The sequence below is a fragment of the Mandrillus leucophaeus genome, unplaced genomic scaffold (genome assembly GCF_000951045.1).
Source record: "Mandrillus leucophaeus isolate KB7577 unplaced genomic scaffold, Mleu.le_1.0 Scaffold470, whole genome shotgun sequence".
Taxonomy (NCBI): Eukaryota; Metazoa; Chordata; class Mammalia; order Primates; family Cercopithecidae; genus Mandrillus; species Mandrillus leucophaeus.
Window position 1 is genome coordinate 2956251 of NW_012105032.1, and position 16126 is coordinate 2972376.

Below are 16126 nucleotides of genomic sequence, written 5' to 3' on the forward strand. Positions count from 1 at the left end.
AAATCTATTGAGACAGAAAGTAGATTAGAGATTGCTTAGGGCTCTGTGGTTTGACGGGAAATGGGCAGTGTCTGCTACTAGTTTCTTTTTGAAGTGATAAAGATGTCCCAGAATTGAGATGGTTGCACAATACTGTGAATATGCTAAAAACCACTGAATATCTCATGTTAAATGGGTGAATTTTAAGGTATAAACTATATCTCACAAAAATTGTTAAAAAGGAATAATTATAAATTATATCATTTTCCAGTGAAAATGACTTTGCATCAATTTCCTCATCACAAATAGGCTAGAAGCTCGATGTTGAAACGATGATGTATTATTTTTTGTGAAATTTCAGGCTACCGGATAAATTGTTTTTCTGACGACCAGGAAATTAAATTTTGTTTGAAAGTAAAGTTATATGTGTGTTCACGTATTTTCATGCCTGAGATTATGGTTTAATACTATCTGAAATATATAAAACTCTATATTCCCAACTATTTCTCAAATATAATTGTGCAAAAATAAGAACATTTTAAACGTTAATCTCCTAGTGACACGTTTATTTTAAGTGAGCTCTAAATAAAGAAAGATAAATGGTTATCTAATGAAGAGCTATTAGTCTTACTATAACTTATTTTACATCCTATTTTTTGGTACTAAGAATGATAGGATAATGACAGTCACTGGACTCTATAAGAAATTGAATCTCTATTTTTAGTTTTTAAAATTACGCACAAAAATTTGAATTGTCATTATCACTCAGCAAGCACACATGTTGGGAGAGAAGAAAAAGATAATTTTTTTTTTTTTTTTCTTTTCTGGAGACCTAAGTGTGAAAACAAATTATACCAATCATTTATAAAGTTATTTGAAATTAACTAGTAGTTGCAATCCAAAGTTAAAAAAATAGTGATGATTATATGGACAGTTTCTTTCTCTAAAAAAACCCAAATTCTTCCTTCCTGCTCTGCTCTTAATACCATGCACCTAAACAAAAATCATTGTCATTTTTCTAGCTTTGTGAAGGTAGAAAATGTATGAGGCTAAATGTCTTAGAAAACCTTTGTATTATAGTTTGTCTTTAGTTTCTGTAAATAAGTATGATATTCTTATGTTTTTAAATATTTCCACACATTATTTTCAAAATTATATTTTGAATTTGATAACTTTGTATTAAAAATATTTCAAGCAGTGAGTCCACAAAGAAGCATGTATTATTTGGCTCCAGTACTATTTAATTTGATTAGAATATTTTTCTGGAAAAAATAATTCTGAATTGAATAAAGGAGGCAAAAATAATTTATAAAAAGTACAATTTCTCAGCAGTTGGAAACACTCATTGCTGTTTTTTATATTTACATACAATAAAATTCACAAATGTTCTGTAGTTCTACCAGTTTTGACAAATGCATACAATCATGTATCCATCACCATTTTCATATAGAGAACACTTTCATTACTCCCAAAATTTCTTTGTGTTGCTCTGCTAGTCAACATTACCTGAATTCCCAGCTCCTGACAGTCACCTATATGTTTTTCATCCCTGTAAGCTTGCCATTTCCAGAATGTTATATAATAGGAACCATACACGATGTAGACTGTTGATTATGGCTTCTTTCATTTAGCAAAATTCATCTGAGATTCATCCATGTTGCTCTAAGAATCAATACGCTTGTTTGTATTGTTGAGTAGTATTTCAGTGTATGGCTATGACACAGTTCATTCTTTTACCAGCTGAAAGACAGTAAGGGTCATTTCTACATTTTGGTGATTATTAATAATGCTGTTTAACTTGCACATATAAATTTCTATTATAACATAAGTTTTCAAATATTCTGCATCAATATGCAGGACTGGGATTGCTGTTTTTTATCTGTTTTTGTTTTTCAAGTATATGTTTAGCTTTACAGGAAGTTGACAAACTGTTATCTAAATTCCCTGTGCCATTCTGTGTCAGCAGCAGCATTAACTGAAGATTCTAGATGTTTGGAATATTTACCAGCACTTGGTATTTTCAGTTTTTCTTTTAACCACTCAAATAGAGGAGTATCTCTTTGTATTTTAAATTTGCATTTCTTTAATATCTGACCGTGCTGAGCCTCTAATTATATGCTTATCTGACGTATTCATATCTTCCTTGATAGTCTATACTATCAAGGAAGTCTATTTAAAAACTTTTGCCAGTTTTTAAATTGAGTTCTTTATTTTCTTATTGTTATTTTTTAGTTTTTTAAATTTCAACTATTATGTTTGATTCTGCGGGTATATGTGCATATTTGTTACCTGGGTATATTGTGTGATGCTGAGGTTTTGGGCATGAATAATCCCATCATATTCATAGTTGTTCAACCCTTTCTCCCCACTCTCTCCCTTCTAATACTCTTCAGTGTCTTTTGTTGCCGTCTTTATTTCCATGAGTACACAATGTTTAGCTTCCACTTATAAGGAAGAAAATGTGATATTTGGCTTTCTGTTCCCGTGTTAATTTGCTTAGGATAATAGCCACCAGCTGCGTCCATGTTGCTGCAAATAACATAGTTTGTTCTTTTAAAGACTGCGTATATCCTATGATATACATGTGCTATATATAAGAAATCTAATCCACCATTGATGGACACCTAGGTTGACTCCATGTCTTTGCTATTGTGAATAGTACTGTGTCAACATGCAAGTGCATGTGTCTTTTTGGTAGAATAATTTGTTTTCTTTTGGAAATAATACCCAGTAATGAGAGTTTCCGGGTTGAATGGTAATTCTGTTTTGTGTTCTTTGAGAAATCTTCAAAATGCTCTCCACAAAGGCTGAATTAATTTATATTCTCACCAACAGTGTATAAAAATTCTCTTTTCTCCACAACCTGGTCAACATCTGTTGTTTTTTGGCTTTTTAATAATAGCTATTCTGACTGGTGTGAGATAGATTCTCCTTGTGGTTTTGATTTGCATTTATCTGGTGAAGAGTGATGAGGAATATTTTTTCATATGCTTGTTGACCCCTTGTATGTCTTCTTTTGAGAAGTGTCTGTTTATATTTTTTGCCCACTTTTGAATGAAGGCTTTTGTTTCTTGCATGTTGTTTGTTTAAGTTCTCTATAGATTCTAGATAGTAGACCTTTGCTGAATGTATATATACTTTGGGAATATTTTCTCCCATTCTATAGGTTGTCTGTTTGCCTGATTGATAGCTTATTTTGCTTTGCAGAAGCTCTTTAGTTTAATCAAGTCCCATTTGTCAATTTTTGTTTTTGTTGCAATTGCTTGTAAGGATTTAGTCATAAATTCTTTGCCAAGGCTGATGTCCAGAATGGTGTTTCATATGGTTCCTTCTAGAATTCTTACAGTTATTGGTCTCATATTTAAATCTTTAATTCATCCTAGGTTAATTTTTGTATATGGTGATAGGTAGGGTTCCAGTTTCATTCTTCTACATGTGGCTAGACTGTCCCAGCACAATTTCTTGAATAGAAAGTGCTTTCCCCACTGCTTAATTTTGTCAACTTTGTCAAATATTAGATGGCTGTAAGTGTGCAACTTTATTTCTGGGTTCTCTGTTTCTGTTTCATTGGTCTATGTGTTTGCTTTTGTATGAGTACCGTCCTCTTTTTGTTACTGTAGCCTTATAGTACAGTTTGAAATCAGATAATGGAATGCCTCCAGCTTTGTTCTTTTTGCTTAGGATTACTTTGGCTATTTGGCTTATTTCATGGTTCTATAAAAATTTTAGAACAGTTTTTTTTTTTCCAAATTCTGGAAAAATGACTTCGGTAGTTTGATAGGAAGAGGGTTGAATCTGTATTTTGCTTTGGGTAGTACGGTCATTTTTATGTTTATTCTTCTAATCCATGAGCATAGGATACTTTTGCATTTGCTTGTGTCATCTATGATTTCTTTTAGCAGCGTTTTGTAGTTCTTCTTGTACAAACCTCTTGCTGCCTTGGTTAGATGTATTCCTAGCTTTTTTTTTTTTTTTTTTTGGCTATTGCAAATAAAATTCTATTCTTGATCCAGCACTCAGCTTTAATATTATTAATGTAAAGAAATTCTACTACTTTTTGCACATTGATTTTGTATGCTGAAACTTTGCTGAATCTTTTGTGTTCCAGGAGCCTTTCAATGTTCTTTAGGGTTTTCTACATATTGAATCCTACTGGCCATGAATAGAGATAGGTTATCATATTCTTTTCCTAATTAGATGTCTTTAATCCTTTATCTTTCCTGATTTCTCAGTCTAGCACTTCCAGTACTGTGTTGAATAGAAGTGCTGAAGGTGGACATCCTTGTCTTATTCTAGTTTTCAAAAGAATGCTTCTAGTTTTTGCTAGTTTAGTATGATGTTGGCTGTGGGTTTGTCATAGATGACTCTTATTACTTTAAGGTGTGTTCCTTCAGTGCCTAACATGTGAAAGTTTTTATCATGAAGAGGTGCTGGATTTTATCAAAAGTCATTTCGGTGTCTATTGAGATGATCACATTTTTTTTTAAATTTACTTCTGTTTATTCATGAATCACATTTATTGATTTGCATATGTTGAACCAACCTTGCATCCCAAGAATGAAGCCTACTTGATCACAGTCATCACGGTCAATTAATGTTTTGAAGTGCTGTTGGATTCAGTTTCCTAGTACTTTTTTTTTTTTTGACAATTTTTGTGCCTTTGTTAATCAGAGATATTGGCCTATAATTTTCATTTTTGTTGTGTCTTTGCCAGGTTTTGGATCAGGATGATGCTGGCCTCATAGAAGAAGTTAGGGAGAAGTCCGTACTACTCAAATTTTTTTTTAAATAGTTTCAGTAGCATTGGTAACATGTCTTTTTTAGATGTCTGGTACAATTTGGCTGTTAATCCATCTGGTCTGGGTTTTGTTTTTGGTTTGTTTGGTAGTTTTTAAAGTTACTGATTCAGTCTCAAAACTCAGCATTGATCTGTTCACAGTTTCAATCACTTCCTGATTCAATCTTGGGCGATTGTGTGCTTCCAGCAATTTCTCTATTTCCTCTCAATTTTCTATTTTGTGTGCATAGAGGTGTTTATATTTTCTGAGGATCTTCTGAATTCTTGTGGGATAAGTTGTAATGTCACCTTTGTCTATTGTGACAGTGCTTATTTGGATCTTCTCCTGTTAATCTAGCTAGTAGCCTGTCAATCTTACTTATTTTTTCAATGGTTTGTATGATTTCAATTTTTTAAAAATTTATTGAGACTTGCTTTATGGCCAAGGATGTGGTCAACCTTAGTGATGCTCAATGTGCAGATGAGAAGAATGTATATTTTGTATATACATGTATATTGGGTAGAGTATTCTGTGCTTGTTTATTAAGTTCAACTGGTTAAGTGTCAAATTCAAGTTCAGAATTTCTTTGTTAGTTTTCTGTCTTGAAGATCTGCCTAATGCTGTCAGTGGGATGTTGATATCCCCCAGTATCATTGTGTGGCTTTCTAAGTCTTTTTGTAGACCAAGAAAAACTTGTTTTATAAGAAGAAAACCCTCCAAACTTGCTTTTGATTTTATTATCTCATAGGTGGAAGGGACTTGCCTTGTCTGAGATGAGACTTTGGACTGTGGACTTTTAGGTTAATGCTAAAATGAGTTAAGACTTTGGGGAACTGCTGGGAAAGCATGATTCGTTTTGAAATGAGAGGACAAGAAATTTGGGAGGGGCAGGGGCAGAATGATATGGTTTGGCTCTGTGTTCCCACCAAATCTCATCTTGAATTGTATCTCCCATAATTCCCACATGTTATGGGAGGGACTCAGTTGGAGATAATTGAATCATGATGGCAGTTTTCCCCACACTGTTCTCACGGTAGTGAATAAGTCTTACAAGATCTGATGGTTTTATAAGGGGAAACCTCTTTTGGTTGGCCCTCATTCTCTCTTGCCTGCTTCAGTGTAAGACTTGCCTTTCACTTTTTGCCATGATTGTGAGGCCTCCCCAGCCGTGTGGAACTGTAAGTTTATTAAATCTCTTTTTCTTTATAAATTACTGAGTCTTGGGTATGTCTTCATCAGCAGCATAAAAATGCACTATTACAATCATTTTCTGGGTTATTAAAAAACTTATTAAATTCAAATGAATTGAAAGCACATAGAATATGTTTATTTATGTTAATGGCATTAAAATATAAATAACAATAAACTATCTCAGAAAAATCACAATATTTGGAAATTAAACAGTATACTTTGATGAGACAATAATGAAATAAAAAAGTAAGAAAATATTTTAAATGGAATTATAATAAAATATATCAAAATTTATGGGATGCAACTAACTACAACTGTGTCCACAGTAAATATTAAAACTTTAAATAATTATATTAGTGATGAGGGGAAATCTAAAATTAATGTCCTAAGATTCTACATTAAGAAGCTGGAAAAATAAGTGCAAAATAAACCCAAAGCAAGAATAAAGAAATTATGAATTTCTCAGCAATAAAGAAAACAAATATTTAAGAAAATTAACAAGCCAAATGTTCATCTTTTGAAATATTTAATAAAATTGATATACCCTCAGCTAGACTGATCCAAAAAAAAAAAATACGAAAGCAAAAAATCACCATTATCAGTAATAAAAGTGCCTGCCATACCACAATTTATGTCCATGAAGAGTGGGACAACTCAGATTGCTGATTCAAGCAAGTAGGTGCTCCAAATCTTGGATTTCTGCATGGAGGTGGAACGGAGAGGGCCTTGCTATACCACAATCTCAGGGGAGCATGCTGCAGCACCCATTAATGGCATATGCAAGTCAGTTTCAGGTTGCCAGCTGGCCTTGAATGAAAGTCTCATCCCCCAGGAGAAAACACAGCTATAGCAGCTCTTCTCCTGCCCCAGGGCTTCAACAGGGGAGCGTACAATTCTGGTGCCTACTGCTGTGGGGCTTTCTACAATTCTGGCTATGGAAGCCCCTACGCGGCTCCAGAGCAGGTGTTCCAATCTCTGTCCTGAGACTAAAATACCTGCATGACCATGCTGCTAGGTCTCAAAGGAATGGCTGATTTTGTATGTGCCTGGATTAAAAACGGCATTCTGCTCTCAGTCCTTGGCCTGGGCAAATATCTGTAGTTTTTCCTGGTGTTTTTCCCTCACAGGTCTCCAAGCCTCTCCCCAAGTTAGCACCAGGACTTTAAAGAACAAAATATTCTCCCCCCTCTTGGGTTGCTCAGATCCCCAGTAGAAAGGTGAGTCACAGAGGGAGGCTCTCTTTCTCTCTCATGTACTGGGGCTTCACTTACTTTTATCAGCTGGATGCCATCACAAGGACTGTTTGCCCATGTTCCCCTCCCTGGCGCCTGGGGCACCCTTCACAATACTGGTGGATTCTCATTTTTCTTCTTGAATTAAAGCTCACGAAGTTGATCATTATGCACTATTGTGCTATTTCCAAGTCATTGAGGCATGATAAAAGGATTCAATCAGTCATCTTGGAAAAAAAAAATCGGTTGTTAGTTTACATCCTTTTAAAAATATACAGCTCCCTTGTCAGAAATGTGATTTGCCAATATTTTTACACAGTCTGTGGCTCGCCTTTTCATTCATTCACATTGCCTTTTGCAAAGTAAATATTTTTAATTACAAATAAGCTCAACTTAGCATATTTTTAAAAATAAATTGTGCTTTTGGTGTTGTAGTTAAGAATGCTACCTAACTCATAGTCACAAAGATTTTCTCCAATATTTTATAATAGAAGTTGTATAGTTTTACATTTTACATTTAGACTTTTGATTGAGTCCAAGTTAATTATTTTATAAGATTAAAGAGGTGCGTCAAGTTTTAATTTTCTGTTTATAATCTATAATCATTCTATCGGCACTTGTTGAAAAGTCTATACTTTAGCCATTGAATTCAGACCTTCGTAGAAAATAACTTTGTATTTTTGTGGATCTATTTCTGGACTGATTATTCTATTTTTATTAATCATTTTGTATTTATTATTTTGCTAATATTACATTGTAATGATTAGGTACATGTTATAGTAAATCTTGAAATCAGATCATGTGAGTCCACAAGTAGGTTTTTTTTAATCAAAATTGGTTGGCTAATCTAATTCCTTTACCTTTCCCTATAAATTATAGCATCAGCTTGTTGATATCTACAAAAACAGAAAATCCATCTAGGATTTCCCTTTTATTTAGATTATGTTGAGTTTACAGATCAATTATGGGACCACTGACATGATAACAATATTGAGTATTCCAAGCTATGAACATGGTATATCTCTCCATTCATTTAGATTTTCTTTATTTTTTATCATTTTTTTAAATTTTAAGCACACAGATACCACACACATTTTGTTACATATATACCTAAATGTGTCTGTGAATAGATACAGTGTTGTTTATTTTCAATGGTATGTCTTTCATTTCTTTTTCTTGCTTTATTTCATTGGCTAGAACTTACAATATTATGTCAAATAGGAGTGGTGTCAACCTTTCTGTTTGTGATTTTTTGGGAAAAGTATTCGATATTTAACCTTTAAATATAATGTCAGCTGTTATCTTTTTGTAGAACCTGCATGTCAATTTGAAGATATTCCCCTGTTTCTAACTTGCTAAAATTGAATAGTTCTACTAATATAAATTTTGATCTAGTAGGTTGATAATATTGCTCAAGTCTTCTATGTGTTTACTGATTTTCTATTTTTTCCATCAAGTTCTAAGGAGTAGTGTAGTCTCCAATTATGACTGTGGATATATCTATTTCTCCTTTCATTTCTAGTTTATTTTGCTTCTTGTATTTTGAAGCGCTGTTGTAAGGTGCATATACACAGGATTGATATGTCTTCTTGGAGAATTGATCTTTTTATTGTCATATAATGTATTTCTTTATACTGGATAGCATTTCTTGCTCTCAAGTAAACTTTATATAGATATAGTAACTCCATCTTTATTTTACTAAAATTTGTATAATATTTTTATTGATGTTTGATATCTATTGACATTTGAAGACTATACAGAAATTTCATAAAAAGAGTATTACAAACTATTACAGTTTACAGCTAAGTACTTGGATCTCTAGTTTATTATGTTGCTAACCTCTATTTTATGATGATTTCAGAAAATGAAGAGCACAGAAATTAATTATCTTTGAAATAATTTTGACTATATTGTATTCTTGAAACTAAGGCATATCTTAGAGTTCAATAAACTACGTTTCCAAATGTATGTAATTTATTCTTAGCTATTTTTAGCTATAATTAATTCATTATATATTCTTATAATTTGTTTTCCAATTCATTTTGCTTTTATGTCCTCTCTCAGTGCTAGTTAGAAGCCATATTTCGGCTGACTTGCATGTATAGATGAATGATCATAGTTTCCTTGAGGGTCACAGATACAATAAAAAATGCCTACATTTGGGATACTAGGCCAAAGGATCCCAGTTATGATAATGAGACCTCATCCACCCACTCCAAGTCATTTATACTTCCCTAAGAATTATTGACAAATTAAAAATACCAACTCTATAAATAATGGAAGTCTGTAATGCATTTGTATATAGGTTGTTACCTTTTTTTGTCACAATGTCATTTAAGTAGCTAATAAAAATACGCCTTTGAAATATAAATTTTATTATTTGTTTCCTCACCCCAACAGCTGCAGAAATAACTGTTCAACCAACTGTGGAAGAGGCCTCCGACAACTGCACTCCAGAGTGTCTCATCTATGGCCATTCTGATGCCTGCTGGATGCCAGCGTCTCTGAATGATTCCAGCTCTTCGCAAGCACAGGCCTCTGCTCTATGCCACAGCCCACCACTGCCACAGGCCTCTACTCACCACCACAGCCCACCAGTGACACAGACCATTGCTCTCTGCCACAGCCCTCCAGTGACACAGACCATCGCATTATGCCATAGCCCTCCACCAATACAGATCTCTGCTCTCCACCATAGTCCTCCTCTAGTGCAGGCTACTGCACTTCGCCACAGCCCACCATCAGCACAGGCCTCAGCCCTCTGCTACAGCCCTCCTTTAGCACAGGCTGCTGCAATCTGCCACAGCTCCCCTCTGCCCCAGGTTACTGCCCTCCATCGCAGCCAGGCCCAATCATCAGTCAGTTTGCAGCAAGGTTGGGTGCAAGGTGCTGATGGACTATGCTCTGTTGATCAGGGAGTGCAAGGTAGTGCAACACCTCAGTTTTACACCATGTCTGAGAGACTTCATCCCAGTGATGATTCAATTAAAGTCATTCCTTTGACAACCTTCACTCCACGCCAACAGGCCAGACCCTCCAAAGGTGATTCTCCCATTATGGAAGAACATCCCTTGTAAAGCTAAAATAATTACTTCAAATTTTCAGAAAAGACATATGTAATCAAAATTTAAGATACAATTTCAATGATAATAATTCTGATTATCAGATTTGTAAATAGCTATGTAAATAGAAACAGATACCAGAATAAGTCTAGAGCTAGACCCTTAGTCAAAAGTTAACCAAAAAATTGCAATTTGTTTAATTCAGAATGTGTATTTAAAAAGAAAAGGAATTTAACAATTTGCATCCCCTTGTACAGTAAGGCTTATCATGACGGAGCGTACTATTTCTGATGTACAGTATTTTTTGTTATTTTTATCATCGTGTGCAATATTACTGATTTTTTTCCATGCTGATTGTGTGGAACCAGTATGTAGCAAATGGAAAGCCTAGAAATATCTTATTTTCTAAGTTTACCTTTAGTTTATCTAAACTTTTGTTCAAATAATGGTAAAAGGTATACATATTCTAGCCTTTTTTTGGGCTTTCTGTTTGATTTTTGTTTGTTGTTTTCAGGTTTTATTTTGCTGTTGTTGTTGTTGTTGTTGTTGTTAGTGAGTCTCCCCTCAAAATACACAGTAGGTAGTGTAAATACCACTTGTTGTGTGTCTCTCTCTCTGCTTTCACGTTTTCTACCTTATTCCAGTACTATATTGTTGATATAATTTGTATATACATTTTCAATAAGGAATATATATAAACTGTACAGATCTAGATCTACAACCTATTTCTCTACTCTTTAGTAGAGTTCGAGACACAGAAGTGCAATAACTGCCCAAATTAGGCAACTATTTGCTAAAAAGGGCCTCTTTTTACTTTAATAGTTTAGTGTAAAGTACATCAGAAATAAAACAGTATCTGCCATTTTAAGCCTGTAGCCCATTATTACTTGGATCTTTACTTCTGGGAATTTGTATGTAACAGCCTAGAAAATTAAAAGGAGGTGGATGCATTCAAAGCACGAGTCACTTACAATATTGACGGTAAACTACTATTTTGTGGAGAAACTCAGGAAGATTTAAATGTTGATTTGACAGCTCAATAGGCTGTTACCAAAGGGTGTTCAGTAAAAATAACAAATACATATAACTGTAGATAAAACCATATACTAAATCTATAAGACTAAGGGATTTTTGTTATTCTAGCTCAACTTACCGAAGAAAACCACTAATAACAACAAGACTATCAGGAAGGAACTTTTCAAGAAATGTAATTATAAATCTACATCAAACATAGAATTTTAAGGAAAAATGCAGAGGGAGAAATAAGGCACATGACTGCTTGTGCCTTATTCAACAAGAAATACCTGAAAAACACGCACAGAACAAAAACCATCAAAATCTCATACATGAAATAAAATATGTTCTTCTAAGCAAAGAAACAGTATTATTCATAGAAAACATTAGTTTTCTTCTCGTCTGTTCTTTATTTCCTTCTTTTATCTCTTAACTGGCCATTATCTTCTATGTGCACATTTTATAAATTTACAGAAACACCATCAACTTAATTTTCTTCCATAGCAAAACTGAGAAAATACCTTGTTTCAGTGTAACACTAAACCAAGAGACAATTGATGTTTAACGGGGGTGGTCGGGGAGTGGGGGAGTCAATATCTCCCACTGATTAAATTAGACACAGATTTTCTAACGTGTAACTTGATATTTAATTTATGATGAAACTGTGTGTAAATTTTGTAACATAAACTGTGGTAATTGTATAATTTCATTGGTGCGGTTTTCCACTGAGTGTTGAGAAAGCTTCTTTTCGTGTGTCCAGCAGATTAAGTAGCGTTTTCAGAATATACATTATTCTCATCCATTGTAAAGCTCCTTAAACCATATTTTATTGGGTGTGCAGAATAACTTCTTAACTTTTAACTATCAGAGTTTGATTAGTAAAATTAATTTATTTATTTTATCCTTTGTGTTAATGTTCCAAGGGATTTGGAGCCTACTGGCTTTCCAGGTGCACGTGAATCCTGAAGGACTGATGATATTTGGAAGTTTATTAAATTATTATCATACAAATGTGTTGATATTTTTGCTATTGTTGTTGATGTTGAAAATCTTAAACTTGGGGAAGATTAAGAAAAGAACCAATAGTGACAAAAGTCAGTGCTTCTAGTAGATTTTAGAACATATTTTTGCCTCAAATACCTGCAAAGATGATGTGAGTGAGATTTTTTTCTTGTATTTTAATTATTTTCACATTTTCTCTCTGCAGACCTTTAGTTTTCTTACGATCTATACACACACATACATGCACACACACACATACACACAGATACAAACATTTAAAGAATAAAAAGAAGAGGCTGAAAGATTATTAAATAGCTTGTCAAGCATCTTAATGGTTACTATCTATGTTAAAAAATATCAAATAGGACCCAAAGTTGGATATTTGGGATTTTTCTTCTGATGGTAGAATTTATTGAGTTACTAGGGAGGTTCTTAAATCCTCATGTCTGGAAACTTGTGTTGTGAACTTTTGACACCTTTCCTATAGATATAGGAATGAACCAATACGCTTTTATTACCCTTTCTAACTCTGATTTTATAATCAGACTTAGACTGTGTTTAGAATATTAAATGACTGGGCACCCTCTTCTTGGTTTTTACCAGAGAGGCTTTGAATGGAAGCAGGCTGAGAGTAGCCAAAGAGGCAAGGGGTATGAGCCCAGTTATTCTCCCCTATGCCATCTCTTTCTAAGCTTCCACTAGGTCTGGCCTTGGAAACCTGTAACTTCTAGGGCTTCAGATCTGATGATACCTTTTTCATCACATTACAAGTTATTTCTGTGGCTGAATAGACAGTGGTATAGGTTGACACAGTACACAAGTGGCTATTGTGATGTATGAATATGTAGTCCTAGAACTGCAAAATGTCTTACTGAACCAACAATCAAAAAATGTTTGTTTTAAAAAGGATTTCGTTTGATTTGAAATTAAAACTTCAAACTGAATGACTTATATGAGAATAATACATTCAATCAAAGTAGTTATTCTATTTTGTGTCCATATTCAATTAGATTGTGATTAATTTTCTAGCTATGGTATTACTATATCACACTTGTGAGTATGTATTCAAATACTAAGTATCTTATATGCTACGAGCATACACATTCTTTTCTTAAACTTTACCTTCGTTTTAGCTAATATTGTGCCAGTGTATTAAAAATTAGCTTTTACATATGGTATCTACAATGTAATAAATTTAGAGAGTAATTTTGTGTAGTCTTATTTAGTTACTTAACATTTTATTTTTGATTATGTAAATTTGGTTAGAAAATAATGATCATTAAATGGTTAGTGCTATTGTGTAATGGTAACAGTTACAAAGAGCCTCTGCCTTCCAAAACTAATATTTATCACACACGGTCATTAAATGGGAAAAAATTGACTAAACAAATCACAAATTGTTCAGTTCTGAAAATGTAATCATGTCACACACGTAAAAAAATCCTTTTCAATCCTGAGAAAATTAAGGGAGTTTTACTCACATGTATATTTCAACATTAGTTTTTTGTTTGTTTGTTTGTTTCTTTTTCATGGTATTACTGAAGGTGTGTATACTTCCTAATATACATTTATGAAAATCTACTTGTTTAGACTTTTATTTATACTCTTCTGATTTATATTTTTTATTATAGTTATTATTTCTTATCTTTCTTCTTTTATATTTTTTGAAACCAAATTTAGAGTTAGTTTAGGTAAACTTTTTATCATGATCATTAGTAACTATCTTGAATGTTTCCAACTGGCCCAGTTGGCCGGGAAAACATGAGAGCAAGAGAAGCTGAAATGTATTTCTACAAAAACCTTTCTATATTATGTGCCAATTACCACACCAGATCAATTTTATGCAGAGGCCTTAAAATATTCTTTCACAGTAGCTTTCTTACACTAACCATCATGTGCTTTTAGTAAATGTGATTTTTAAAAGCAGTGTAAGTTGACAACAGCAGAAGCAGTAACAAAAAATCTGCTCAGAAAAATGTATGTGCACAAATAAAAAAAAATTGATGGCAATTGTTTAGTGATTGTAAGTGATACTTTTTAAAGAGTAAACTGTGTGAAATTTATACTATCCCTACTTAAAATATTAAGAATTTTATGAAATATGTATTTATGTTTGTATTGTGGGAAGATTCCTCCTCTGTGATATCATACAGCATCTGAAAATGAACAGTATCCTAAAGCAGTTCTAACCATGCTTTGGAATTAAGAAGGTTGGCTACTGTATGGCCAAGGATGGCAGTATGTAATCCAGCAGCAAACTGGTATTAATTGTTCTATTTCAGGTTCTGTATTGCATGTTTTCTTATTAATATATATATTAATAAAAGTTATGAGAAATAAACATTCATTTTTACTGTGTGTGTTAATTCAAAACTCAAAGGATTCACTTTATTTTAAATAGATTTTCAAATGTGTATAGAGTAAAAGACCCTTTTTCAGTGGTACATTTCGGAGTTTGCATATTTTTGTTCACTCTGGTAGCTCCTTCAGTATGATTTCTGACTTGAACATAATTTCAATCACTTTTCAAAATTGCTGAACACTATTGTAGTGTTTATGAGCATTGATTTAGCATCTTTCAAGACAAAATTTAAGTGATATTTATTTATTCTAGATCAGATCTACTGCTTCACTTAATGTAAAAGTTACCTAAGGATTTCTCTGTACAACCATAGGAGATCCAGGTGAAATAAGTTTCTGGAGATGGTTGATAATATTTGCGGAACAAAATAACTTTACTCCTGGCTTTGTTTTCACTTTGGCAAAATGGAGATAATTCACCGAAACCTCTCAAACTACATGGTGTCACTAAATATGTAATTGCATTTAGAATTTTATTAGCCCCAAAGTTTGATTAAGAATTACATGCTCCACAGTCCAGTCCTTTTTGTATTCTTTTCTCACTCATATATTTATTATTCTGATATTAATGTATTCATTTTCACCAAGGGTTAGCTGCTGAAGAAAGAAAAAAAGGAAAAGAAAATTTAAATCAAGCAACATTTTAACCTCTGGCAAAAAGGAGATTGGGGTTTTAGAAGAAGCACAATATATGTTTAGGTTAATTTGTGTTATTTCTCATCTTCACTTCAACCATTTGGGGAAAAAAAAAACTCACAACTTGCTGTGACTTATTTTGTGAAGTTGATTGGGAATCACCAAGTTATATATAGATACTATCATAATAACCTTGGTAAGAATTCTAGAAACTGAGAAAGTTAATATGACGAAAACATACTCTGAATAGGAGAAACAATGCCCTACTGAAAAGGAGTATTATAAATGTCTTCTATTTCAACAAGTGGAAAAATACGTGAGCTAATATTTGGCTTGATTAAAAACACTGAAGTTATTGGTCTTATTGTCAGAACTGATCACACCGACTTATAAGACGTTGATGGAGTAATGACAATTGCTTCAAAAAAATAAAAAATAAATAAAACAAGGACAATCCCGATGCAGGCAATTCAGTTCAGAATTTTATTTCTGTACATTGGGTAACAAATTTAATATCCACTTCGAGTATCTGAGAATCAACAAATGCATGAAAACAACTGAAGTTTAATTTGTGCACTGGCTTAACTCCTTTCTTACCAGTTAAAGTATTCTAAAGTTAATTGGGGTAAAACAGAAGCAAAATATATAAATGAAGAAAATGAAAAAATGAAAGTAATTTGTCAGCAATTTAGTTCTGAAATCTGGTCATATGATGTTTTCTTAAGCTTTTCTGAACAGTTTTAGATTTACAGAAAAATTGTGACGATAATACAGAGTTCTCAAATACCCCACTCCTAGTTTTTCTTATTTTTCACATGGCATATTTGTTATAATTAATGAGCCAGTGTTCATACATTATTATCAACTCAAG

The 16126-nt window shown here is 33.1% G+C and overlaps 1 protein-coding gene across 1 annotated transcript in view; it reads left to right on the forward strand.

The window, feature by feature from the left end:
• Positions 1-14599, forward strand: part of PCDH11X (protocadherin 11 X-linked) — an 812402-nt gene extending 797803 nt beyond the window's left edge. The window contains exon 10 of the mRNA XM_011995097.1: positions 9581-14599. Within this exon, the coding sequence (XP_011850487.1) occupies positions 9581-10257 (677 nt within the window). The 3' untranslated portion in view covers positions 10258-14599. The remainder of the gene's footprint in view (positions 1-9580) is intronic.
• The last annotated feature ends 1527 nt before the right edge of the window (positions 14600-16126 follow it).